General features: G+C 40.3%; 3 protein-coding genes across 5 annotated transcripts in view; 2 read left to right on the forward strand and 1 right to left on the reverse strand.

Annotated features, from left to right (window-relative positions):
* Positions 1 to 1,017: 1,017 nt before the first annotated feature.
* On the forward strand, positions 1,018 to 24,377 carry cldn15.2.L (claudin 15, gene 2 L homeolog). Of its 2 annotated transcripts, XM_018263904.2 has the most exons (6): positions 1,018 to 1,125; positions 2,173 to 2,417; positions 16,413 to 16,577; positions 17,425 to 17,506; positions 21,703 to 21,816; positions 24,202 to 24,377. In XM_018263904.2, exons 2-6 carry the CDS (start codon positions 2,198 to 2,200, stop codon positions 24,293 to 24,295), a joined length of 675 nt encoding a protein of 224 aa, XP_018119393.1. In that variant the 5' UTR covers positions 1,018 to 1,125; positions 2,173 to 2,197; the 3' UTR covers positions 24,296 to 24,377. The 2 variants fall into 2 exon arrangements, with proteins under 2 accessions (XP_018119393.1, XP_041419393.1); XM_041563459.1 differs by lacking the exons at positions 1,018 to 1,125; positions 2,173 to 2,417 and adding an exon at positions 10,421 to 10,746.
* A 1,537-nt stretch (positions 24,378 to 25,914) lies between these two features.
* Positions 25,915 to 26,371, reverse strand: part of dusp28.L (dual specificity phosphatase 28 L homeolog) — an 8,468-nt gene continuing 8,011 nt past the window's right edge. For both annotated transcript variants that reach the window (XM_018263911.2, XM_018263909.2), the window contains exon 3: positions 25,915 to 26,371. This exon is cut by the window's right edge and continues 841 nt beyond it. The gene's annotated coding sequence lies outside the window, so the exon portion shown is untranslated.
* Positions 26,191 to 26,371, forward strand: part of ankmy1.L (ankyrin repeat and MYND domain containing 1 L homeolog) — a 45,877-nt gene continuing 45,696 nt past the window's right edge. The window contains exon 1 of the mRNA XM_018263906.2: positions 26,191 to 26,371. This exon is cut by the window's right edge and continues 165 nt beyond it. The gene's annotated coding sequence lies outside the window, so the exon portion shown is untranslated.

The raw sequence follows: 26,371 nt of genomic DNA on the forward strand, positions 1-26,371 counted from the left end.
AATTTTGACCCACACACCACTAATTTACGCCATCCCTCCACCCATCTATGTCACTTCTCCACCCCCTTACATCCTTGCCCTGCCCCTAATATGTTGATGTACCTCCCTTTCTAAATAATTGGTCCACCCCCAGCTTGCCCAGCCAGTATTCACTCCAATACAAAAGGTCGCAATCCTATATCCAATGCATAGAAAAGCTACATACATATGGCTTTTGTGCATGGTTACCTGAGTATTGCATGTTACTGATCCATTTATAGTACAGCGCTGCCAGTCCGGGCCTGATCACTGTGAAATATGCTGAATCTGTAATAATAATAAAAAGCTCTCCAAACCCAAACTAATGATGCAGGCAGTATAAAACCGACAAAGCTTCTGTTAACCCCCTAGCTGGGATTTTAGAAGTTAAGGTGGCCATAGACGTAACAATTACGATCTTTCTTGGAAAAGATTGTTCATTCAATAAACAAGTGTAGAGCTGAATCGTAAGATATACGGGAAGAAACAATAGAATTCCACCTGTATCTGGCGATTCAGCACTAACAATGGGCGATGTTTGGCTGCCTTCAAAGACACCCGATCCAAATTTTCCGTCCAGGCAGATCGACGAGCCGACCGATATCAAAGTCTTCCGCCGATATCAATCGGCTTGTTTCCCACCATACACTAACAGAATATTGTACGAAAAATTCATTTAGTACGATATTATCTGTACGTTTATGGCCACATTTAATTAGTACAGTTTGTTGATATAACATTTCTGCTTTATTTTGGAATGATACTACAAATACAGAGAAAGTGAGTTAATAGGGAGAGAGACTGTAGATGTGTTGTGTATGAAAGACACAATGTAAAAATGCTTGAGAAACATAAAGCGGTGATGGACTGAAGTATTGTGGCATACATTGAGGCATGGTGTGCACTTTGTCATGATATTTAAAGAGAAGCTAAAAGTAAACTTGACATTGAGGTCTCTGAAGTTTAACCTCATGTAGTGTCATCACGTAAAAACAAATTCTGCCAGGAGTTTCAACAGAAACAGCACAGTCACAAAGTCCTACTCTTTCCAACTGTGTTACACCAAAACCTCAGTCCAAACTGGGAGCAATACAAGCACTACTACTGGTAAGTTCTCTCTCTATTATAATTGGCATCTTTCTATAGAGTAAATTAATGGCGCAGGTGGGTCTAATAATGTGATGGGGAGTGGTTATTATACCAATTTTTTAAATAATGTGTTTTTATTTATGTTAATCACATAATAAAGTTTGTTCCAATTGTGCATTTCTGTTCAAAAAAGAAAAGATTCTTAACAATTGTTCCAACAATATAAATTAACATTTTGAACTTTCAGCTCAAAGCCAAGTATAATTCCCTATAAGAAATTTTGTGGGTATGTGGTCAACAATTATACCAATTTTTAAAAAATATCTTCTAATATTACTTTGCAGCACAGGTATGGGATCCTTTATCTGAAAAGCCCCCATACACGGGCCAATAAAAGCTGCAGACAGACCGAGTCGGCAGTTTATTGGCCCATGTGGGGCCATCCGATGGGAGTCCCCGATCGATATCTGGCCGAAAGTCAGCCAGATGCCGATCGAGCAGGGTAAAAAATCCCATCGAATTGCGGCCGCATCTGTTCGTTGATACAGTTCCATGATCAGTTTCCCAATATCTTTTAGACAATCCTTTACATTTATAGACACTGCATTTCTTTACAATTCATCTCAAATTCTGCTTTTTCCACCCAATAAGATTTTTTCCAACACTAATCTCAATCTCAAAACATTTCACAGGGATGTTTGTCTGAAAAGCTTTGTGTATTGAATCCCTTGATAGTTTGTTTTACAAGCCTTAAACATTCTGGCTTGGTTTCTCCCTTCCCAAAACAATGTTATTTTAGCTTCTTGTTTATAGAAATGAAGCCTTGTTGACTTCTGAAGCTAATCCTTCTGTTCTAAAGCAAGTGTGCATATGTATCTGAAGTTACAGAAGGGGGTGACCCGAAGAGAACAAATTGTTTATAGCATGGGCCAGTAGAACAAACATTTTGTTCATAGTCTTTTTCATTTGAATTTTGAAGTTAAATAGAAAGTTATCTACATGCATTTTGTGCTACAAAGTATGACTTCAAACAAGTAATTCCAAGTGCAATATCCCATTATTTAGGGCTCTGTAATACATCTGGAGCATCATGGCCAGGACCTCTCTGCAAGTCTGTGCTGTGCTCCTTGCTCTCTCCGGAATGACTTGCATCCTTGTGTCTACTGTGTCCACCAGATGGAGGGTCTCCAGCACTGCAGGCACCATTATTACCTCCACCTCTATATTTGAGGGTCTGTGGATGAACTGTATCGGCACCTCCTCAGGGTCTGTGCAGTGTAAGAGGTTCTCATCCATGTTCAGTCTGGCCAGTAAGTGACTCAACTCTCACTACCTTCCATTGCTCCCCTTTCTGCTCTTTATGTCTGTTTGGTAGCATGTTTTACCAATATCAAGATGAATCCAGTTAGCTGTGCATAAGTAAGGGTAAGGGGTTGGTTTATGGACCCTGCAACTTTTTACCACTCCATAAAAAATGAAAAATGTAGATTTCCCACTGAAAATATGTTTTACTCATTCATAAATTGCATATTAAATAAAAAAAATTAAGCAAAGAAAAACCAAATTCTTTTCTAATTTATACATCCATACTCATTATAAAGGTACTTGAAAATCTTAGCTGTCAATCATATACCAGCACCAGATTTCATGGACAGGCATACCCCCTCCCAGCGAGCGCTCCTTCACCGGAACACTGAGGAGCTGTGCTCACCAGAGAACGGCTGGGCGGCATGCCGCCCCTTATATTTTGCCACCCTAGGCCCTGGCTTTTGTGGCCTCGCCACAAATCCGGGCCTGACGCTGTCCTGTAAAATCCTGCCGCCCTTGGCCTGGGTGTTGGTGGCCTTTCCACAAATCTAGGCCTGCTCTCATTCCTTCTCCATCTTCACCATCTAATTGTGTAGTCAGTGCATGGGCATTGGGTGCCTTATTCTGGTGCATACAAAATGTTTTGGGATGATAGAAAGCTTGTCTTAATAGCAGTGCCCATAAAATGGTGCCTGCCTGCTTCGTGTGACTGGGAATTCCAAGACTGAAGGAAATTTAAAAAAATTTATGAAGGAAAATTGAAACAATTTATATAGTCTAAGGGACACATTTACAAAGCTCGAGTGAAGGATTCGAATAAAAAAAACTTTGAATTTCGAAGTGTTTTTTTGGCTACTTCGACCATCGAATGGGCTAGTTCGACCTTCGACTACGACTTCGACTTCGAATCGAACTAAAAATCGTTCGACTATTCGATCGTTCGATAATCGAAGTACTGTCTCTTTAAGAAAAACTTCGACCCCCTAGTTCGGCAGCTAAAAGCTACCGAACTCAATGTTAGCCTATGGGGAAGGCCCCCATAGGCTTGCCTATGTTTTTTGGATCGAAGGATAATCGATGAATTAAAATCCTTCGAATCGTTCGATTCGAAGGATTTAATCGTTCGATCGTTCGATCGAAGTATTAGCGCTAAATCGTTCGACTTCGATATTCGAAGTCGAACGATTTTAGTTCCTGGTCGAATATCGAGGGTTAATTAACCCTCGATATTCGACCCTTAGTAAATGTGCCCCTAAGTAAAGTTTATTTTTGCTTGACAAACACAATTCAAAAAAAAAAAAGTGGAAATATTTCTTAGGGTGACAGGTCCCCTTTAAATATTTTAGTCGGACTGCTCAAGCAGTTCACAATGACGAACTGATACTTTGAGCTAAAATGCAAAGTTCATTAACAATTCCTTTCAGTAGTCTTTAAAGGGCACCTGTCACCCCAAAAATATTTCCTCCACTGGAAGTGTGGGCTCATAGAGCCTAATAGAACCTGCTTTCTGGTTGGGGGAAACAATAGTTGTCTTTTTTTTAAATGCTCCCAATAATGCTAAGCCCCCAGCACTAGGAGGGAGCTCCCAGTATGGGCAGCCAATCGGCCATTTTTAGTGGCATGCATGTGCATAAGGAGCGCTTCATATGGGGAGCTTGTTATCACATTTCTTGCTACAATAAAGCTTCCTCCCAGTGCATGGCCTAGTGCTTGGGGTGGCATTTTAAAAAGCAGGAGCATGCACACTGATTGGTTCCTGCCACCAGGGACACAGCACCAGATATTCAAATAATAAAGGTGCAAACATTTGTACAGGTGAATATATTGCGTGAACTTGGGTTCAATATATGTCCATGATGTAGGGGGAAGCAAGAGCATATAGAGTAGGCATGCAATCATACTCACCTCAACTGCATGTCATTTCAGTGCTGCAAAGCAGGGGTTAAATATAGGGCTCTTTTGTACCTTGTTGTAAATAAGCATTAGTATTACCTTGTAATACTAATACTACTTTTGCTAAACCAGTAATCAGTTGGAAATATCTATCCCAATGTAGGGAAGATGTCAGAAAGGCCAAGAAGTGAAAAAATATTTTACCAGCAGACTTTTTTCTTTTTCTCTCACTGGCATTATCTCACCTAAACGTCTCGGAAGCTCAGAGATGACAATTCAAAACCAGTGAGCTCACCAGCATTTGCTTTAGGAGATATTTATATCATGGGATTTAACTTGATTTGTTGGAGTAAGTCCATTAAATGAAAGTCTAAATTTTTTTGGGTCAATGTGAGTAATAACAAATGTGCCCAGGAGAAAACTTTAGAGCAGGGGTCCCCAACCTTTTTTACCCGTGAGCCACATCCAAATGTAAAAAGAGTTTGAGAGCAACACAAGCATACAAAACATTCCTGGGGCGCCAAATAAGGGCTGTGATTGGCTATTGGTAGCCCCTATGAGGACTGGCAGCCTACAGTCTCTGTTTGGCAGTACACCTGGTTGCCATTAGGGATGCACCGAATCCAGGATTCGGTTCGGGATTCTGCCAGGATTCAGCCTTTTTCAGCAGGATTCAGATTCGGCCGAATCCTTCTGCCTGACCGAACCAAATCCTAATTTGCATATGCAATAAGGGGCAGGGAGGGAAATCACGTGACTTTTTGTAACAAAACAAGGCAGTAAAAAATGTTTTCCCCTTCCCACCCCTAATTTGCATATGCAAATTAGGATTCGGTTCGGTATTCGGGCGAATCTTTCCCAAAGGTTTGGGGTTTGGCCGAATCCAAAAAAGTGGATTCGGTACATCCCTAGTTACCATGAAACCAAAACTTGCCTCCAAGCCTGGAATTCAAAAATAAGCTCCTGCTTTGAGGCCACTGGGAGCAACATCCAAGGGGTTGGAGAGCAACATGTTGCTCACGAGCTACTGGTTGGGAATCACTGCTTTAGAGACTTGTGATGTCAAGTGAGAAAACTGGAGAAGGTTTCTCGAATTTTAATATCTATGCTCCTCAATGTCATTGTCATTTACTGAAATAATGTCCCTACTAAATTTAAAGGAAAACTATAGCTCCAAAATGATTAATTAAGCAACAGATAGTTTATATCAAATGAAGTGACATATTAAAGAATCTTACCAAATTGTTAAATATATTTAAATAAATCTTGCCCTTTTACATCTCTTGCCTTGAACCACCATTTTGTGATGGTCTGTGTGTTGCCTCAGAGATCACCTGACCAGAAATACTACAACTCTAACAGGAAGAAGTGTGGCAGCAAAATACAGAACTCTGTGTGTTAATTGGCTCATGTGACTTAACATGTATGGTTTGTTTGTGTGCACCGTGAATCCTACGACCCCAGGGGACGGCCCTTATTTATTAAAATGGCAATTTTCTATTTATGCTTACCCAATGGCACATACTACTAGAAAAGTATATTATTAGTATGAAAATGGTTTTTATACATGAAGCAGGATTTTACATATGAGCTGTTTTATGCAATATCTTTTTATAGAGACCTACATTGTTCTGGGGTTATAGTTTCCCTTTAATAGCAGCTGTCCTCTCTCAGGGACAGCCTAGTAATATTTGTACAAATATATCAGTCCGTTCTAAACACTGCAAGATATACAGCTCTCAGGAACAGTGTCTGATGCTTTCCAAAATCTTCCCACTGAAGGCCTAAGTGCCTTACCTTCCTTACACTTCCCTTACCTACCATACTCCTCACATGCTGATGTGTTTATTTCATTATCTGCCTACTTACTATCTATTGGCATTGTACCAACAAGATAAAGTCTGTACTCACAAGCCATCTGTCTGTCTGTCTCCCAGCCTTCGAACAGCGCCCTCTCAGCCATACACAGCCTGTCTACTTCAACATACTGGGCCACAAATATGTTATATGGTGACTTTTGATATTCGTATAATACACAAGAGCTGTATAATCAGTTCTCAGTGTTGTCATTTTTTATAATTAGTTCTTAGTGATGTCATTTATATTTACTGAAACTTGTGTATTAGAACAAAAACCTTTTGCCATCACATGGTCATGGCACTCCTTGGTGGCTTCTGTTCTCTTTATACTTTACAATAGGGGTTACATTATTTACTATATACAGTATGATTTATCATTCTTTATATAAGCCTAGTTAATAGTACTGGGTACTCAAAATACAATAATAATGGAATAATCATATTTACAGTATATTATAAATATGTACTGCCCTATGCTACTTTTTTATTTTGCCCCATTTTTAGGCACAGTGAACAAAGTATCCCTAGTTATTATAATTTAAATCTGGAGTCTATGATATAAAGGGCCTGTTCGTTATATGTTATACATAATTACAATATGAGTACGTTAGAGATGAATAGATATATCTGTCAACCTCCCCCAATGGAATTGTAGCTCATTTCTCATTTGAAACTGCCAGAGAAACATTTCAGAGAACCTGAGCTTATCTCATGTAACCCATTTTCTTATCACTTTCACCCCTCCTCCACTGATGAGTCACTGTTATCTCCCCCATCGGAACACACCTGTCTCCTCGCCCACTGGTTCCCGCCATGTTTCTAAACAAGCCTGTGACATACAGGGAGACCCTGCTGGGGTTCATCAGGATGGTTCTAGTTGATTTATTTAGCAAGAAATAATAAATATGAAATAAAAGAGCCTTCCTGGCACAAGAAACATAGCTTTCTATCACAGGCATTGGCACTTTAGCAGAGCACAGAATGAGTTGCCGGGTCCTGTAACCTTTGGCCAGTTTCGAAGTTGCCTGAGTCATGTGACTGAATGTTTGCTTTGGGATTAGCTCAGTTGTAATAAATATCAATGTTCTGTCAAACATTAATGGTTTCTGTGCTGTTGATGAGCAATGGGAGATAGCAGGTGCACTTTAGTTATCACACAGGCACCACCATTCTGTCACATAACTCTGCTTGTGTGTAGGATCTGGGGCTTTTTTCCCCAACTATCATGATCTTAAATTTGAGGGGATTTCCAATAACTCTATAAATATTTCAGTAAAAATTCATAATGAGCATCAAATACAATGAACAAATAAATAACACAGCTATATAATAGTGGTGCGGATAGTCAAAATTGCCACAGATTCTCCAGAATTCGACTGTAGGCAGTGCTGACAGGGTAGTCCCTACTTTCATTCTAGATATTCCTTTGGCGCTCCTCTCACTGTTACCAAAAAATTATTTTAGAAGATCCATTCCCCTATATACATCTTTTGTTTAACCATATAACTCCAAAGGTGCCCAAAACCTCCAGGGCACGGGCTTGAGCATGCTCAGTTTGCTCCTCTCTCCCTCCTTCCTCCCCTCCCTGCTGTAATCTGAGCCCAGAGCTATGAGTGAGCAGGGAGAGACTCAGGCAGGAAGTGATGTCACACCAAGCAAAAATGGCAGCTGCTATCCTAAACAAATAGAGAGCTTCTAGATCTATTAACTTGGGTATGGTTAAGCATTCTACAGAATAAATATAGGATTTTAGCTTACACTATTATGGTCAATCTATTGGCAATTAACTGCATCGGTAGCTTTTCTTCTCCTTTAAAGGAGAAGGAAAACCAAAATCACTAGGGGGGGCAGGAAATTTTTCCAGCAAGGACATTTCCAGTCGGAAATTTAAACTGCTATCTTCATTCCTTCACCCATTTATACCATAAGACACTCTGGGCAGACACATGTACAGTACAATTTGTCATGAAATGAGCACGGGCATTGTATATAATAGAAACGAAGATGGTGGTGCAATGCATTGATTGAGGTAGAAAGTATGTGATTTTACTCATTTGAGTGGAACCAGCAGCAGCCCCCAAAAAGGAACATGTAAGACCCATGCCAGAGAAATCAACAGTTTCCTTACATCTGCAAACCTCTTGCCTCCTCACAGAAGTAGTTGGAGGACTCTCCTCCCAACAGAAGCGACAGAGCATACAAAGAAATCTCATCGGATTTTTTTTCATTGCTGCTTGTAAACAAACATGATCACAAAATTGGTATTGGACAATGGAGTTATCTTTACAGTAAACTGGTTAGTTAGCTCATCTGAAACATTTTTTCTTCTAACAAAGAACTTGAAATTTGTAAGTATTAAAACTGCTCAGAAAGCTAAAACAGACACAGAATCTTTGGGGACTACTGGGAAAGGTAGAACTTCTTGAAGAGGCACATATTTCTGTTGTAAGGACAGTAGTCAGTAAAGCAGATGATATCCAGATACAGTATCTTAGACACACCTTCACTAACCACTGATATTTAGGGTAGGACTACACTGAAGTTTTCAGGCGATCCTACGCGCTGCGACAAAACGCCAGCGACAAATTGCATGCGACGGAAATAAGGTAAGAGATAGAAATGTCGGATGAAGTCGCAGCATTGATCCAATGCAACACAACAGTCGGATGCAGACCAAGCGTGCAGCATCGGCATCCGACAGTCATGTCGCGTCTGATAAACGCTGCAACTTCTTCCGACAATGTATTTACTTACCTTATTTCCGTCACATGTGATTTGTCGCTGGCATTTTGATCGCGCCAAAAACGTCCATGTAGTCCTACCCTTGGACTCAGATTTCCACCTGCCCCCTAGCTGTCTCCTTCTGGATGTATTAAGTTCATCTCAGATTGAAGCTAACAAAAAATGCCCATTGGGGCAAATTCACTAAAGGGCGAATTTTTGCTTGCAAAGGCTCTGCCACACTTCACACCACGTTGTCAGACGTAAATTCGGTAATTCACTAAAATGCAAAGATGTGTCTCGGCAGCCGATCGCTGATGAAGTTTCGCTAAGCGAAACTTTGTTAGTACACTTATGCTTATTTCCATATGAATAGGGCTGGTACATATAGGTCATATATATGTCTTTATTAGTGATGTTGGGGCCACTTATTATTAAAAATGTTCAAGGAAGCATAAAATAGATAAAAGAGATAGTCTAATGCCCTAGACATGAGCCCAACCTGAAACAAATGTGACATGCCCCTCAAATGGTTGGGAAAAAAATGTTAACTTAAAAATCTTCAATAATTAGGACTTTTGAAGGCAATCCCCTTTTTAAAACGCCAGCGTTTTTTAGAACTTTTATTAATTTCCGGCATACTGGATATGTTGTAACTGACATAAGATTGAGGAAGATGTAGCTTCATCTTATCAGTTCGCCTGGTCTAAGGTGGTGAAGGAAACTCTGGCGAAAGAAATAACGTTCTGTAAAATTAGCATTCGCCTGAGAGAAAATTCTCCTGGTGATAGGGCACGAAATTGCACTAGCAACAGTCTCTTTCTTGAGCGAATTCTCCTTTATGCCTGTTAATAAATTGGCAATGTGCCTGCGGATGGGATTTCACTAGTGACGGCCCCTTTAGTAAATCTGCCCCATTGTCTTTTGACCAAAAACCTGGCCTGACTCCGTTTCTTACAGTTACTATTGATGCCAGGCATGTTAATTAACTCTTTTGTTTCAGCAAGCTTCTTGGGGTTCCTCTAGCTGATACCCTTCATATATTGGAACTCTAGTTTATGATAGGTTTGGTTACTGGGGAAGGATGGTCTCACAGGGTGCAGCACCTCAGTCCTTGATCAATATATAAATTCAATGTGTTTTTACTGGTGAGACATGCAGAACTTGGACTTTGATGCTAGTTCATTGTTAAGTATGAATGAAAACCCTGCTGATCTGATTATCATACATACAGTAAACTCAGCAATCCCCATCTGGACCCCTAGATACCCTAAACCACAGTTTTCCTGGTTACCTTTATGCGTATATTTATAAAAGAATTGATAAAATAATGGCTAATAACTAATGGTTAACTAAGTAGTGCAGCTCTGACTGAAACAACTTTTTTTTCATAAAGCAACAAAGTGAAAATGATATAGTGATGTAGTAAGTCGATATTCTCATCTGACTATTGCTCAGGTACAATGAGATATATGGAAATCCTTATCGTCTCAGTGATGTCTCTGGGCAAAGAGCAAAGGTGGAAGGTTTTTATCTAACAGGGAAATCCGTGATGGGAAGTCATTTCTCTGTACTGGAAGAATTCTCAGGCTAAGTTTGATTCAACGTAATTTTCTTCTGTAAAATAACCAACCCCTGACAATGGCCGCAGCTTTGGAGATTATTGGGTTTTTACTGAGTTTGGCAGGGAATTTAATAACTGGAGTAACGTTGTCGAGCGAGCGCTGGAAAACCTCTACTGTACATGGCAGTGTGATCACCACGTCTGTTGTGTATGAGAACCTTTGGAAAAGCTGTGCATCAGACAGTACTGGCATCAGCAACTGCAAGAAATTTGATTCCATATTGTCATTACCAGGTATGTCGCCACCATAAGACTTGATGGATATGATCATTTACGGGCACGATGTTGCTTTAATTTGCATGTTTTGATCTCACTTATAATGGATCCGTCAGTAATCCCATGCCCTGTTTGATTGACTAAGACACTGATGTCCAACTGTATATGTTCCAGATCCAGAGAAACCTCATATAAATCAATTCTGCTCTAGAGAGCAGTGTATTGAGCTCTTGGCCAGGAAGAAGGTCACACACATTCCTTGCGGTTTGCATCTGTTTATGAATAATGGATTCCTCACTTGTACAGGTCCATTTTTATGTGAAGCTGAACTTTAGAATGACTTTATCTATTGTTCAGATCACAAGCACCCACTGGAAAGCTTTTTCTGCTAGTGACGGCTCTACTTAAGAATATATATTTTTAACCAAGCGATTGAAGATTATATTAGAGTGAAATGCACTCTTTTGGCATGTGCTGATACATTTTTATTCCACGAAGAGATGTATTTGAGACTTGGGGTGGACAAATATTGGGCTTATTGCCATGAGTTGCCAATAGATCTTAGTATTTCATCTGCCTTTCTATGATGGAGCTCATCTTTTTTGTTCGGGATGATTACCCCTGTGATTTGATGGAGCTGCACCTTGTATTCACGTTTTTCCTTCAGCAGGCCTCAAGTTGGCCTTAAGGGATCCAGTTTTTCCTGATTCCAGGGAACTGTTCCATTATGGGTTTGCCCAAATTCTGAACAGAATGCTAATTTAGCTTATGTAAATTTACATGCAGGAAAAAATTGTCAATTTCTGTAGTCACATGACCTAATGTTACGCAGTTTCTATTCAGTTCAGTCAAGCACAAGGAATCACACAAATCTGAATCCTGCCAAAAAAAAGCTGAATCCAGTATTCAGTGCACCCCTATCTTTAAACAATAAGAATACCTGCAATACACAGTTTTTGGGGGAGTTTTTGCTGTTCATACACACAGTGGCAGATTAATGACATGTAGGACTATATCTACTTGGGCGTCACTTCTAGGCTACTACTGGGTCTAGATACATGCAGATTCAGGCACACATGCAACTGAGCTCTCTAAGCCGGGTCAGGGCCTTCTTCTTCCAGCATGTGGGCTGGACCAGACCCAGCAACACAAAAAAAATAAGAAAAAAATAAAATAGTAATAATTGGAAAAGATTTAAACAATCTAGATGGGCTCATGATCGCACTGGGCCCCTAGGCTTCTTATCTTCTTATCAAGCCGCCATTTTGCTTATCTCTGCTCGGTTATTCTGCACAGAGTTCTATGGAACGTCGTCATATAGTGAGCTAGAACATAGTGCACTCACACTCATATTTGAATATCCATAGGCAGAAAAGGAATTCTGTGTCTAATAATGAGTCAGCGCCCACAGTGACTGACCTTTAGATAGTAAGCTCTTGTGAGCAGGGCCCTCCGATCATTTTTACTCTGCAACCCTTGCTTGTTAAATTATTGTAAGACCTCTGTTTGTTAGAAATTGATTTATAAAACGGTGTAACTTGATGACACTATATAAATAAATAAGCAATGATGACTAAGAGAAGACAAGTAGACAGCAAAGAAGATCATTTACAACATACAAATATAGATACACCAGCCTGCAGTCACCAACAGCACCCAATCAACAATTCTTTTTGATCATACTAACTCCAAATTAAATGAAAGCAAATATCTCATTGGTTGCTATGGGTGACTGTCCTGATAAAATGTAGTACAGGTATAGGATCCCTTATCCGGAAACCCGATATCCAGAAAGCTCCGAATTACGGAATGTCTGTCTCCCATAGACTCCATTTTATCCAAATAATCCAAATTTTTAAAAATGATTTCCTTCTTCTCTGTAATAATAAAACAGTAGCTTGTACTTGATCCCAACTAAGATATAATTAATCCTTATTGGAAGCAAAACCAGCCTATTGGGTTTATTTAATGTTTAAATTAATTTCTAGTAGACTTAAGGCATGAAGACCCAAATTATGGAAAGATCTATTATCCGGAAACCCCCAGGTCCCGAACATTCTGGATAACAGATTCGCATCGACTTTCCACATTTTGCCGCTGCCGCCAAATAAATCCGCGAAACTCCTGCAAAAATTTGACTGTCAAAAACTTTTGGACGCGCATCCGAAAAGGCGATCACGTCAAAATCTCCGCACATCAACACTATTCGGATGCCCATTGACTTTAACGCCAGCATCAAATTTGACGCAATCGAAGTGTCCAAAATTGGATGCGGGCATCAATTCTGATTTTCAAGATTTTTTCGCCAGTTTTTTCAGCATTTCACAAACTTTGCGGGAAATTCACAAATTTTTCGACGAAGCGAAACGGGAGAAATTCGCCCATCACTACAAACAAATATAAGTGGGTTGAAATCTTAGTTCTTTGGTTAAAATTAGTTTAAACCATTATAATTATAGTATAGAATAGTATAATATATAATTAGTATAACAAATTTAATAATCCTAAAATCAGAAAAAAAAACTTTTTCGGGTGGAAAATCCAAAAAATTCATACAATTTTTCTTTTCCTGCAAAGAAAATTATCGGGAAAGTGTATTGATAAACAAGGCATACCTCGCAACATTTCGAAAATAAAAAGAGGGCCAATTTTTTGCTATGCCCCTTAATTACCATGTTCATTTTACAAAATTTGGCAAGTTATGAAAGCCTGAACGTTTCTCTGTGTTTTTTTTCAGTTATTACAGTTTTGCTAATGAAGGTGAATTGCCCTTTAAGCTGAGTCTAACTTTTCCCAAGAGACCTGTTATCTTATTTTGTTACAATTATTTATTTGCTTATTTTGAAATTGTTACAAAAGTATCTTATGTGAAGCTGTGACTGTTCTAGGCTCTCTGCCAAAAGCCAATTAAGTTAGAAACTTTCTGGCCATTCAGTGCAGAGAAAACAGGACTTTCCAGTACAAACAGACTGCAGGTTGAGCTGTCAAAAGAGGGTCTGTCCCTCTAAAAATGGGACAGTTGGGAGGTATGATAAGGAGGAAAAACCTGTTCGGATTTGGTCAGAGTCGTTTTCAGAAAATATTGAGATGAATTCGGACTTTAAGGGCTCTTAATGACGAGCGGTTGAAGCTGCGCTCCCCTGCGTTCCTGGGAGCTCAGGAATAGACGCATTTAGCTTTTTTCAATGGGGCTGTACTCACACAGGCGCATGTAGGCACCGAACACAGGTTGAGACGCAACATGCTGCATTTTTCCTGCGTTCGGCGCCTACGCGCGTCTGTGTGAATACAGCCCCATTGAAAAAAGCTAAATGCGTCTATTCCTGCACTCCCCTGTGGCTGAATGCAGAAAAACGGAATGCAGGGGAGCGCAGCTTCAACCGCTCATTAGTAAGAGCCCTTATAAGGGCTCTTACTGATGAGCGGTTGTAGCTGCGCTCCCCTGCGTTCTGTTTTTCTGCATTCAGCTGCAGGGGAGCGCAGGAATAGACGCATTACGTTTTTTCCAATGGGGCTGTACTCACACAGGCGCGTGTAGGCGCCGAACGCAGGTTGAGACGCAGCATGCTGCATTTTTCCTGCGTTCGGCACCTACACACGCCTGTGTGAGTACAGCCCCATTGGAAAAAACGTAATGCGTCTATTCCTGCGCTCCCCTGCGGCTGAACGCAGAAAAACGGAACGCAGGGGAGCGCAGCTACAACCGCTCGTCAGTAAGAGCCCTAAATGAGTAAATTTATTCAGTTGGACATTTATATTGGGCTACGGACTAAAGCTAATTTGCATGATTGACTTGATTAGTTTGCTTTGAGTGTGTGGTACAGGTACATCATTTATTTGCTTGGGTGTCATTTCAGTGACATACTGTAGGTCAGTGCATCGCAAATTGTACGGTCATCTGTCCCTTTTAATTACTGTATATAGAGCCAGCACATTATGCAGTGCTTTATAGAAATTGTTCACAATTTACATCACTCCCTGCCCCAGTTGAGCTTACATGTACCCCATCATAGCACCGTACACTAGGGTTCATTTAATCAGAATTCAGGTTGAGGGAGGAAGCTAGAGTACAACCCAGAGGAAACCAGCAAATGTGGGAAAACACAAGTGGAAAGTAGTAGTTGTAATTGCGGAATAGTAACTGCTGAACCACCATGCTATCAGCCAGATTCAGGCCTAATTCCCATACACACTCTGAGTAGTGGAAACCCCTTACAAAGACATTCTAATATTTTAGAGGCATAATAATCTAAAGAGAAAAAAAACAGTGGACCCACTGGTCATTGGTGGTACTCAGTACTTGGTCCCTGATTGTCCATCTTTTTTTCTGCTTACCCACCATTTTCCTATAGCAGATGCAACAATTGGGTAGGTGCCATTAATTAAGCCCAATAGGATTGTTTAGCAATACGAATTCATTATGTCTTAATTGGGATCATGTACAAGGTACTGTTTTATTATTACAGAGAAAAAAGAAATCATTTAAAAAAAATTATTAAATGGTGGGTTCACCTATAAATTAACTTGTATGTTATTTAACTAGTATGTTATAGAATGGCTAATTCTAAGCATTTTTTAAAATAGTTTTTGAATCATTTGTCTTCTTCTTCTAAATCTTTCCAGCTTTCAAATGAGGATCACTGACACAATCTAAATATATGAATAGGCCCTGTCCTATTCATATTCCAGTCTCTTATTCAAATCAATGCATGGTTACTAGGGTACTTTGGACCCTAGCAACCAGACTGCTGAAATTACAAACTGGAACAAAACTAATTGCAAATTGTCTCAGAATATTACTCTCTACATCATACTAAACGTTAATAGGCGAACAACCTATTTAGGACATTCTGGGATGAACTTGCAAGTTTAATTGACAATAACAAATAACCAGGTATTACATTTTCCAGGTAGTAGATTTTTAAAAACTAATTTCTGGTTGCTATTTGCAATTTGTATTTGTCCAATTTATCACGTAGAGAATGATTGTAAATTAACCATAAACAGGGGTTGTAAGAACCAGAAAATGCCATATATTTAAACTATCCAACTCCAAAAACAAAAAGAACTTTTCAAGGCAGGTGGTAATTGCTGGACTTTCTGTGACTCACCTGTGTGTCTTGGAGCTGGTGATAATCACCCTATGCTAAGTAGGTGCGACTCTGGACATAGGTTCAAAGGAGCGAATACAGTCACAACTAGTAGGTATGTGAATAGCTTTTTCATGGTGCAATTTTTTGCCCGTTTTTGTATCTAATGCTGCGACTAACTGTGTATAAGCCCAAAGGGGTATTTTAGTTTTCTTAGAAATAGAAATAATGGGGGTTCCTATGTTACAGAAAATCTTTATTTTATTTGAAAACTGATGCTAGACTAAGAGGGATTGTATTTTTGTGCAGTATGCACTGCATTTGGCTTTTCTTATGGGAGAAAATGTGCATCGGGAGGGGACTTTCCTTTGCATTCTGCATAACAAAAAAAAAACTCAGTCTACAAAGAGATAATAAAGGCAACTCTGATGAAGGAAAAGTACTACTGCTCAGTCTGTTCCATCCAATCATACTTTTCTTTATGGCCTGTTGCAATTCATTGTCTTTGCACTGCTGCTCCAAGCTTTCCAGGCCAATGTACCATGCCGGATAAAGTGCCAATTCTTATGCTCTACCATTCTGTCTCCCATGCAGTTCACATTCAAGTATGCCGAGCTTTGATGATCATTTCACTCATTCTGGGGCTACTGTCCTGTATAGTGTCACTGTTTGGCCTGAAGTGCACCAAATTTGGAACCAGTGATGAGCACACCAAGGGGAAGATTGCCCTCAGTGGAGGACTCATCTTCATTTTAGCAGGTACTGCACTACTTCCTTATGGCTAGGCCAATTGCAGATCAAAGATACAGTCACTTCCACTAAGTGTCACATTCATTTACACTGGATCGGGGCCAATTTATTTAGAGCTGCAAAGGCTCTAAATAAATGGGCTCTACTGTCAGACCAGTAAACATTCACTTACTGATACATTAGCAGCCAGTTCAAGATCCAATGAGCACCTGCATACAGCTACCCACTTATAGACTCAAAAGCACCCACTTACAGAGCACCCATATGATCATACATTTATAGCCGATATGAACAATAAAGAGTATATTAAGAAGTCCAGGATTAGTTTTAGAGCAGACGGTGTATTTGCCTCGATCTCTCAGGCCCCAAAGGTAAGATAAAAAAATCTTTCTTGTACATAGCCCTCAATGTATTTCATGCAATGTGACCAAGGTCATGCTAATAAAGAGCCTACCACCCACCTAAATCTTAAATAGTAAAAAATAGCAGCAGTTAAAGTGGACCTGTCACCCAGACACAAAAATCTGTATAATAAAATTCCTTTTCAAATTAAAAATGAAATCCAATTTCTATTTTTTATTAAAGTATTCATAGCAGTTGTAAGCTCTTTTAAAAATTCTGCTGTCAATCAAATATTGTCAGCCCCTCCTCTATGCCTTAGGCAGACAATTACTTTCACTTTCCATTCAGCACTTCCTAGATGTCACTGCTCTCCACACATTCCCCTGTGTCCACAAAATGGCTGCTGCCTGACCCTTTCTCTACAAACAGCTCCATTAGAGCACCCTCATGTTTGTGTCTTATGATTGTATCACTTTGCTCACCTACTGATCTCTGATTTTATTTCTACATACAGGACTTTTATGCTTAGTGGCAGTCTCATGGTACGCAGCCATGATCACAGCCCAGTTCTTTGATCCTCTGTATCTTGGGACAAAGTAAGTGTTCGACAAAGATTTATGTATGTCTCTGTGTCATATGTATGTATATTAAACACAGTGGAAATAATATTCTAATTATTGTTAGAGCTAATGTATTATTATGTACTTGAATTCTACATTTGTCTACATGAGACCGTATAATTTAAATGGGTCTCCTTTGGACAATAGAAGATACAGGAACTATCTATGGCAGTGATAAAAGAGTAGCTCGTGAGCAACATGTTGCTCTCCAACCCCTTGGATTTTGCTCCCAGTGGCCTCAAAGTAGGTGATTATTTTTGAATTCCAGGCTTGGAGGCAAGTTTTGGTTGTATAAAAACCAGGTGCACTGCTAAACAGAGCCTCAGTATAGCTTGGCAATCCACATAGGGGCTACCAAATGGCCAATCACCACACTTTTTTGGCACCCCAAGAACATTTTTCATGCTAGTGTTGCTCCCCAACTCCTACTTCTAACTGTTACTCACAGGTTCAAAATGTTGGGGATCCCTGATCTATGCTAAAGTAAAAGCCTTATCTGGAGAAGCATGACATTGCAAAAAAAAATCGAAATAATGGTCTGCTCCACATTACTCATTATCTTTACCAGACACTTGGTCTTCTTCCAGGGTCTTGTAGGAGAAGGTCCCAAGGAATTAATTGTGTTGACATCTCAGTCAGATTGAATCTTATAACTTCAACTTGTAGTAATAAGTCTCACTTCCAAGAGCTCCCTCTAAATGGCTCAGTGAATCATAATATGGATCAGTTCGACCCTCCCCCCCAGAGGCAGATAGAGTCTCAACTTTTGGCTTCTTTTCCAGCAGATTGACACCTTGTTTATCTAGTATGTGGGATGCTGTAAATAAATTGTCAGTGATGGCTGCTCTCTGGCTTGACTTCCTGCTCCTCACTCAAGGAAAATGCAGTTTCGTTCAGCAAGGCCATAGTACATTGTGCCTACATAATAACAAATACTAAATTATGTTGTTTTATTGATTCTAGACTATCTTTAAGACATGTAGAACTGCAATATAAAACAATCTTAAAGGAAACTAGAAGTCATTTGTACATCATGCAGAGGTCCTACTCTCCAACTGCTCCATCCACACTCCCAACCTGGTTTCCAGTTGGCATGCTTCTTCTGTGGAATCAGTAAGAGGGAGCCAGGGAGCAGAACATAAATGGCTAGATATGGCAGAACTAAATTCACTGTGCTGTCATTTTTGTGGACTCCTGCAGAGGGAGGCAATAGTATGTAACATGTTGCTTTTAATCTTTTAATACTTTGACCCATTCATTTGGCTCAAGGACTGACTATGCTTTCTGAGATACCATTGCACATTTTGCTAGGCTCAGGGGCAGGCCCGGACTGGAAATCTGTGGGTTCTGGCAAAAAGGGGCTGCTTTAAGGTCCCATAGACAGTCACTATTTAGTGGGCTGGTAGAGGACTATTTGGGCCAATGAGTGCTTGGAATCAGGTCTGGACTGAGAATCAAAATAGGCCCTGCCATTTCAGGTACACAGAGGCCCAAACAGTCCCCACCAGCCCACTAAATACTGACTTTCTATGGCACCTTATAGCAGCCCCTCTGGCATTTGCCAGAACCCACAGATTGCCAGTCCGGGCCTGCTTGGAATGCCAGGGCCTATTTTGACTCCCAGTCCAGACCTGCTCATAAGGCAAAGCATTCCCCTACAAGTTACCAGAGCCAAATTTCCAGATAATAAACCAGAAATGTGGCTCATCTAGTGCAGAGAGCACAAGATGCACCCACCTCGAATACCCTCCAATGCAACAAAGGTAAGAGAAGTCAGGATAGGGGGGAACTATCGTAGCGACCTACTCAGGGTGCTTAGGGGCAAGAATCACCCCTGGCCAGGCTGTCATGTTATCCATTCATTTAATCTCAGTGGCATAACTGGATCATGTGCCACCGGTTCCCAATGCTTCAGTGGACTGGTTGGATTTGTGGAGCATTATAAATCAGTGACCTCCTACCTTTGGTCTCTTTGACACTAAGCTTTTAATCTTCAACTTAACTTGCATTTATTTGTATTATTATTTTAGCGCCCCCCTGTCTGTTCTGTTCATTTATTGTTCTGCTGTACAGTGCTGTAGCACTCTATAAATAAAAATATACATATATACATAAATCTGGGTCTGATAAGCAGTGGGGCTTGGATAGGATCTCAGAAGACTGTGAGCACAAAACTCTTGAATAGAAAGGTGCGAGTATGTCAGATTATGACATAAAGAACAAGGCTCCCTTGTGCCCGACAGAGTTCTCTAAATTCTACATCAGATCTTTGCTCTGGCGCAATGTACAGTATCAGTGCTAAAAGGGCTATGATCAACCCTTAAAGGAGAAGGAAAGGTTAAAACTAAGTAAGCCTTATCAGAAAGGTCAATCTAAATATACCAGTAAACCCACAAAGTAGTGCTGCTCTGAGTCCCCTGTCAAAAGAAACCCTGCATTTCTTTCCTTCTATTGTGTACACATGGGCTTCTGTATCAGACTTCCTGCCTTCAGCTTAAACCTCATTGCCCTGGGCAAGAGCATGCTCTGTTTGCTCCTCTCAACCCCCCCTCCCTTCTCTACTGTAATCTGAGCCCAGAGCAGGGAGAGACTCAGGCAGGAAGTGATGTCACACCACATTAATACTGCAGCTCCTTATCTAAACAAACAGAGAGTTTCTAGAGCTTTTTACTCAGTCATGGTAAAACATTCTACAGAATAAATAAAGCATTCTAGCTTGCACTATTGCTTCTAATCTATTGGCAATAAAATGCCTCCGTAGCTTTCCTTCTCCTTTAAAGGGCACCTGGTACCCCAATAAATTTTGGACGGGCTACTAGATCCTGAACTCTAGTTTGGGGAAACAATAGTTTTTCTCTTTTAAAATGCCCCATCTGAGCACTTTGCTTCTGCCACTAGTTGCTTGTTATGTGCATGTGATGATGTCAAACGCATGTGTATACTGAAGACAAAGGTTTGCCCCAACCAGAGTGTACCTTTTGGGTAACAGGTGTCCTTTACATTCATGAGGCTTTAAGGACTGTGGTTTTGTGGCCCTTAGCACTCCTGAACTTGTGCCATTTGTAAATGAATCTCAAATAGACTCATTTCACAGCTGGTTGTAAGGTAATGCTTTTTATTTACCATTTAAAAAAGAAATAAATACATTCACTGTTATACCTTGTGGCCAATCAACTGTTCTACTAGTTTACTATCAGCAGTCTTAAGGTGGAGTTAGTGCAGGACTCTGAGTCCCAATGGACAACACCCCACTCCTCAAATACCTCTCCATTTCTTCTCCGATTATACTCCTAATATGCTACTGTGAATAGGCCTGGTGGTGCATTCATAAATTAAGCCTCTTTTATTAATGTCATTTTCCCCATTTGTGTTAACTGCTTATATCAGTATGTTATACAGGTATGGGACCAGTTATCCAGAAAGCTTTGGACCTGGGCTTTTCCAGATAAGGGAATTTGGAGCTTCATACCTTAAGTCTACTAAAAAATCATGTAAACTTAAATAAACCCACTAGACTGGTTTTGCTTCCAATAAGGAGCTGGGATCAAGTACAAGGTACTGTTTTATTATTAGAGAAAAAGAAAATCATTTTTAAAAAATGGGAATTAATTTGGTGTGCTATGTGTCTATGGGAGATGACTTTCTCGTAATTTGGAGCTTTCTGGCTAACGGGTTTCCGGATAACGGATCCCCAACCTGTATTACAATTCGTGTCAGAGCTGTGAGTATGTGTAGTTGCACAATGAAGTATAGAGTCAGTAAGGGTGATGCACTTGGCTTATGTAAGGGTGTTATGCTAATTCCTGGCTGTTGGAAGCCAAATCTGCTCAATAAACAGCTGATTTTTCATGTAAGAAATGTATTAAACAAAGATGTGTTTATTATATGTGCTAGGCATTTGGCTGGAATCACAGTATGACCTAATATGTGTAATAGCCAGTGCGTGTGGCCATGTGATGATGGATGGGCAATGTCTGCTCTATGTACTCAGTCCTGCTGAGGTGGAAAATGGTATTGTATCAAAGACTTATTGGGCTTGGAATGTATTAACCTCTTCTGCCAATTCACTGAATGTAGGCCACATCTTGTTCACCCTTATTACCTTGTACAGGCAACGGCCTTTGTGCTTCATTGGCATGAGAATGTGAAATGCTTATTCCTTTCAATTTTAGGTATGAGATTGGATCTGCACTATATATTGGATGGGCTGGATCTCTGCTTGCCGTACTCGGTGGATCCTTCCTGTGCTGCTCATTCAAGAAAAAGAAACCAGCAGCCAAATCAGGGTAAATTATTATGGGATAAAAAGGCTGTTCAAATAAACAGAGGCTGTGTAAGCCTTGTCAACTGTTCACATTATCTGCTTAAATATTCTGCTTGTGTGCAAGTGTGGAGTGGATCACCGTGGACTTTGATTGGTCCCAAGTCTGGTTTGGGGCTCCCTGACCTCTTTTATATAACAGGCCTACTGCATGAGGACACGTGAGATTTATGTATACACTCGAATATGATGTGAGTGCAATGTGAGCGCAAATACATAGGGAAATTGTCATGTTTTTTTTAGCCACAATGCATTTTTCTCCAGACTTCCAACATAATTTTGGGTGCCTGCTAATTAAATTATTGTAGTTTGCAACTAATTACCAATGCTGATGTAATTGGTGAAGAGGGGCACACAAGAGTTTACTTATCCTAGTTAACTAACAGTGTCATATTAATGACATGTGGGGCCCTTAGGCTACATCCACATAGGGTCCCTATGAGTGCAGATCCAAGCACACGTACACCAAAGCTCTTCACTGGGTCAGGCTCGGGTGCCTGCCTTTTTCTTCCGGCATGTGAGCTAGACCATACCCAGCAACGCAAATAAATATTAATAGTAATAATAATTGAAAAATGCTAGATGGAGCCTGATGCACTGCAATCCCCAAGCTAACTTCTACCATGGGCATGTATAGCCAGCTTTACACTTGCCGACCCACATCCGCCTATTCGTCACCCCATGTCCACCAACTCCCCACCCCCTTTTGAGTTGACATATATTCTCAGATGGTTGGTCAGTATGGATGAATTTGGTCAAACTGCCAGACCCAATCTGGGCATGTATAGCCAGCTTTACACGATTTACAAATGGGTGTAATAAGTATTATCCATAGAAATATAGCAATTAAATGCTTAAGTCTAAGAGGCCTGTCAAAAGGGGCCATAGTTCCTGGGAAACAGCCCCCAGTTCCAAGGGTAAAAATTCAAAAATATATTTCCAGTCAATACTCAAAGTTAAAAAGATTACTCTTTATTTATCATAAATATTAAAAAATAGGCATACAGACCAATTGATGCTCCGCCTTACGCGTTTCTCACCCACAGGCACTTATTCATAGGCATTACTGTTGTTACATTTGGTCACAAAATTTATACCCCAGGAAATCCCTCCCCAAACGTTAAAACCAATCACGTGTTGCCACCTCACGTTTCTTTTCTTAAAGCAACATACATATCAAATTGGTCCGTGAGGTGGCAACACGTGATTGGTTTTAACGTTTGGGGAGGGATTTCCTGGGGTATAAATTTTGTGACCAAATGTAACAACAGTAATGCCTATGAATAAGTGCCTGTGGGTGCGAAACGCGTAAGGCAGAGCATCAATTGGTCTGTATGCCTATTTTTTAATATTTATGATAAATAAAGAGTAATCTTTTTAACTTTGAGTATTGACTGGAAATATATTTTTGAATTTTTGATCTGAGTGCCCTTTGGAGTTGGGGGCTATATTCCAGCACCTTGGCCCTTTTTGACAGGCCTGTATAGACTGCAGCAGTTGAGTAGTAAAAAAATTTTTTGGATTTTCCCAGTTCCAAGGGCACATATATATATATATATATATATATTAAAAAAAAATATCCCATAACTCTATTATGTTATAAAATAGTCATACAGACCACCTGGTATTCTGCCATACTGGTACTTAATCATAGGCATAATTATTAAGGTATGAAACGCGGAAGGTGGAATACCAGGTGGTCTGTATGACTAATTTTTGACATTATTTTTGAATAAAACTAACTTTTTAAGATATTCATAGAGTTATGGGATATGTTCTTGGTTTTTGTAACATGTATTATCACGACTTGCACCAAGGTGCATTATGGGAAACAACACTGGTGTCCTGTGTGTTCCCCTCAAGCGCATTAAGGCTGACCACATGAACCTCAGGTCTACGAGACCACACAAGTAGCCCAACTATCCCAATTTCATCCAATACACGGGGGGTATATTTATCAAAATGTGAAGTTAGGGATCGCCACAGTCCTCTAGAGTGAAATTCTGCTGCTCTCTGTTCATTTCTATGGGATTTTTAAAAGAGTACTTATCAATGGGTGAAAGTTCACCCTTTGATAAATATGCCTTTCAGAATGCCATAGAAATGATTGGAGAGTGGTGGAAATTTCATCTAGAAAACTGTGGCGATCTCTCACTTTGTGATAAATTTGCCCCATCAGCCTGCCCATGCCTTTAGGAAGCATGGAACTCCTCTGTAACTTCTAATATCCTTATGCTTTCCAGTAGGGGGGTACATGAGTCCCTCTATATTTCTCATGAATGAGAAACTCGTCCTAGAAGCATATTTAAATATATATACTGAAGGTAACTGTTCTTTGTTGCCTTTGCAGAGCCTATAAGTACAACTACCAAGATCCAGAAAATGATTTCAAACAGTTCAAGGAGAGAAAAGAAACATCGGTGGCTTCCAAGGCTTATGTGTAACCCATTGGCTGAATGCCACTACACCGCACCCAGAGCATGCTTGTAATCAAACGTTCTTCTTTTCTGAAATGATTTTTTTTTTTAAAAAAAGTGGAAATATTTGTTTTTCTATTAAAGATGTAAAAATTAAAATTGGTACTGTAAACCCAGGATGTCAAACCTGTATGTGTTTGCTTAAAACGGTGCTGCTACCTTACATCATTATTTGTTCTGTGTTTTTGGGGGGGGGGGGGAGCATCAGTTGCACCATTTCTACCTGAGGCCAGTTCAAAAGAAACACATTATAAATGAAAGTAGGATTCATACATAAGTAGTGGAACTACTGACGCAGCACAGATCTATATTGTCCAAAAAAATGTTGGTGTCAGATCCACTTTAATTACTATTGCACAAGTGATGGTCAGTCCTTGAAAGAGTCTCTTTACATATATAAACAGTATCTGACTGGTGGGTCCAGGCTCACAGGGGCTGCCACATTAGGGGCCCACACCCACCCGCTCCAGGCTTCCACTCCTTCCTCTGCCAACTTCAGGGCCCCCGACCCCCTTTCCTCCAACTTCAGCTGCATCGGTCGGGGTGAGGAGAGATCATGGAGCAGAGTGAGAGCAAATCCGGGACAGATGAGAGCAGATTTGGGCCAACAGGGGCCCGTGAGGGCCGCCGGCCCACTGGGTTTTTTCACTTTGTCCCACCAGCACAGTCCTACCCTGTATATAAAGCAATGCATTGTGGACTGGGTGGGCCTTATAGGCTCCCGCCGGCCCAGACCCGCTCTCCTGATCGGCTGCTCCCCCCCCCAAAATGTATAAGTTAAAGAAGTGGGAGCACTTTCCATAAAAATGAGTAACTTAAGGTGGTGTGCAGGGTGAACTGTAGTAATCACATGAAAGAAGGAAAAAGATTGACCCATACAGCTGCACCCTCCCACCTTTGTGTCCTGACCACTAGATTGAAAGAATTAAAACATAACTTTTAATATAATAATGTAAAAAGGAAAAGTACGTCCAGCAGAGAGATTTGCGCATGGGGAAAGTTTGGAACCTGGTGGACACTTAATTCTCCAGTCCGCACCCTGGTTCGAAGAGCCAGTTTGGAACAGATATCAAAGTAAATACTGACTGTTTACTTAATGAAATATGTGTCTGCGTACAGTCTGTGCATCTTTAGTTTCTGGGGACATTTATGAACACTGATTTGGAATTATGTGGTGCAGGTATGAAATCCACTATCTGGAAACCCGTTATCCAGAAAGCTCTGAATTATGGAAAGGCCATCTCCCATAGACACCATTTTATCCAAATTCTTAAAGATGATTTAATGTTTAAATTATTTTTTTAGGAGACTAGCGGTATGAAAATCCAAAATACCGAAGTTATCCCGAAAACCCTAGGTCTCGAGCATTCTGGATAACAGGTCCCATACCTGTACTTAGACCTACAGGTTTTTGTGTCATTGATCTAATGCAGGGGTACTCGTTGTGTTTTCACCCAGGCTTCTCATAGGCAGCATAGTCCCAGTCTATCAACTTATAAACATCATTGGCAACATCATAGGTTGGTTGGTTAGTTAGTTAGTTAGTTACTTACATCCCCCAAAAAAATACACTGGCACAACTTTGGTGCAAAATTATAATTTTTTAAGTATTAAAGAAATCTTCTGGACTCTCAGTTCAACACATAAGGTTAGTAGAATGACAGATAATGATAATTATTCAGTGAAAGAGTCACTTTGGCCTCATCAGACTTGCAAGCGATACTCACAAATACAGTTTCACGGATGCCAACATACCACTGGTGATTTCTGGTTTTTCAACACCCGACCATGTCCTTTTATGTCATGGCCACACCCAGTTAGGCCTCTCGCTCCTGCCCACACCCAGTATACAAATTCGGAGTGACTCCCTGAACATCTTGTTGAGTTTATACAGTAGCTCTGAGGTTGGCCTTGGTATGTTAAAAATAAGGTCAGTTCACAAATGAAGAAGCTTAAAACCGTATCACTTGTATCAGTAGTGCTTCAGAACTACATTTAAACAAAGACGTGGCCATAGTTGCACAGATAATATCATACAAAACT

The sequence above is a fragment of the Xenopus laevis genome, chromosome 5L, assembly GCF_017654675.1.
Source record: "Xenopus laevis strain J_2021 chromosome 5L, Xenopus_laevis_v10.1, whole genome shotgun sequence".
Lineage (NCBI taxonomy): Eukaryota > Metazoa > Chordata > Amphibia > Anura > Pipidae > Xenopus > Xenopus laevis.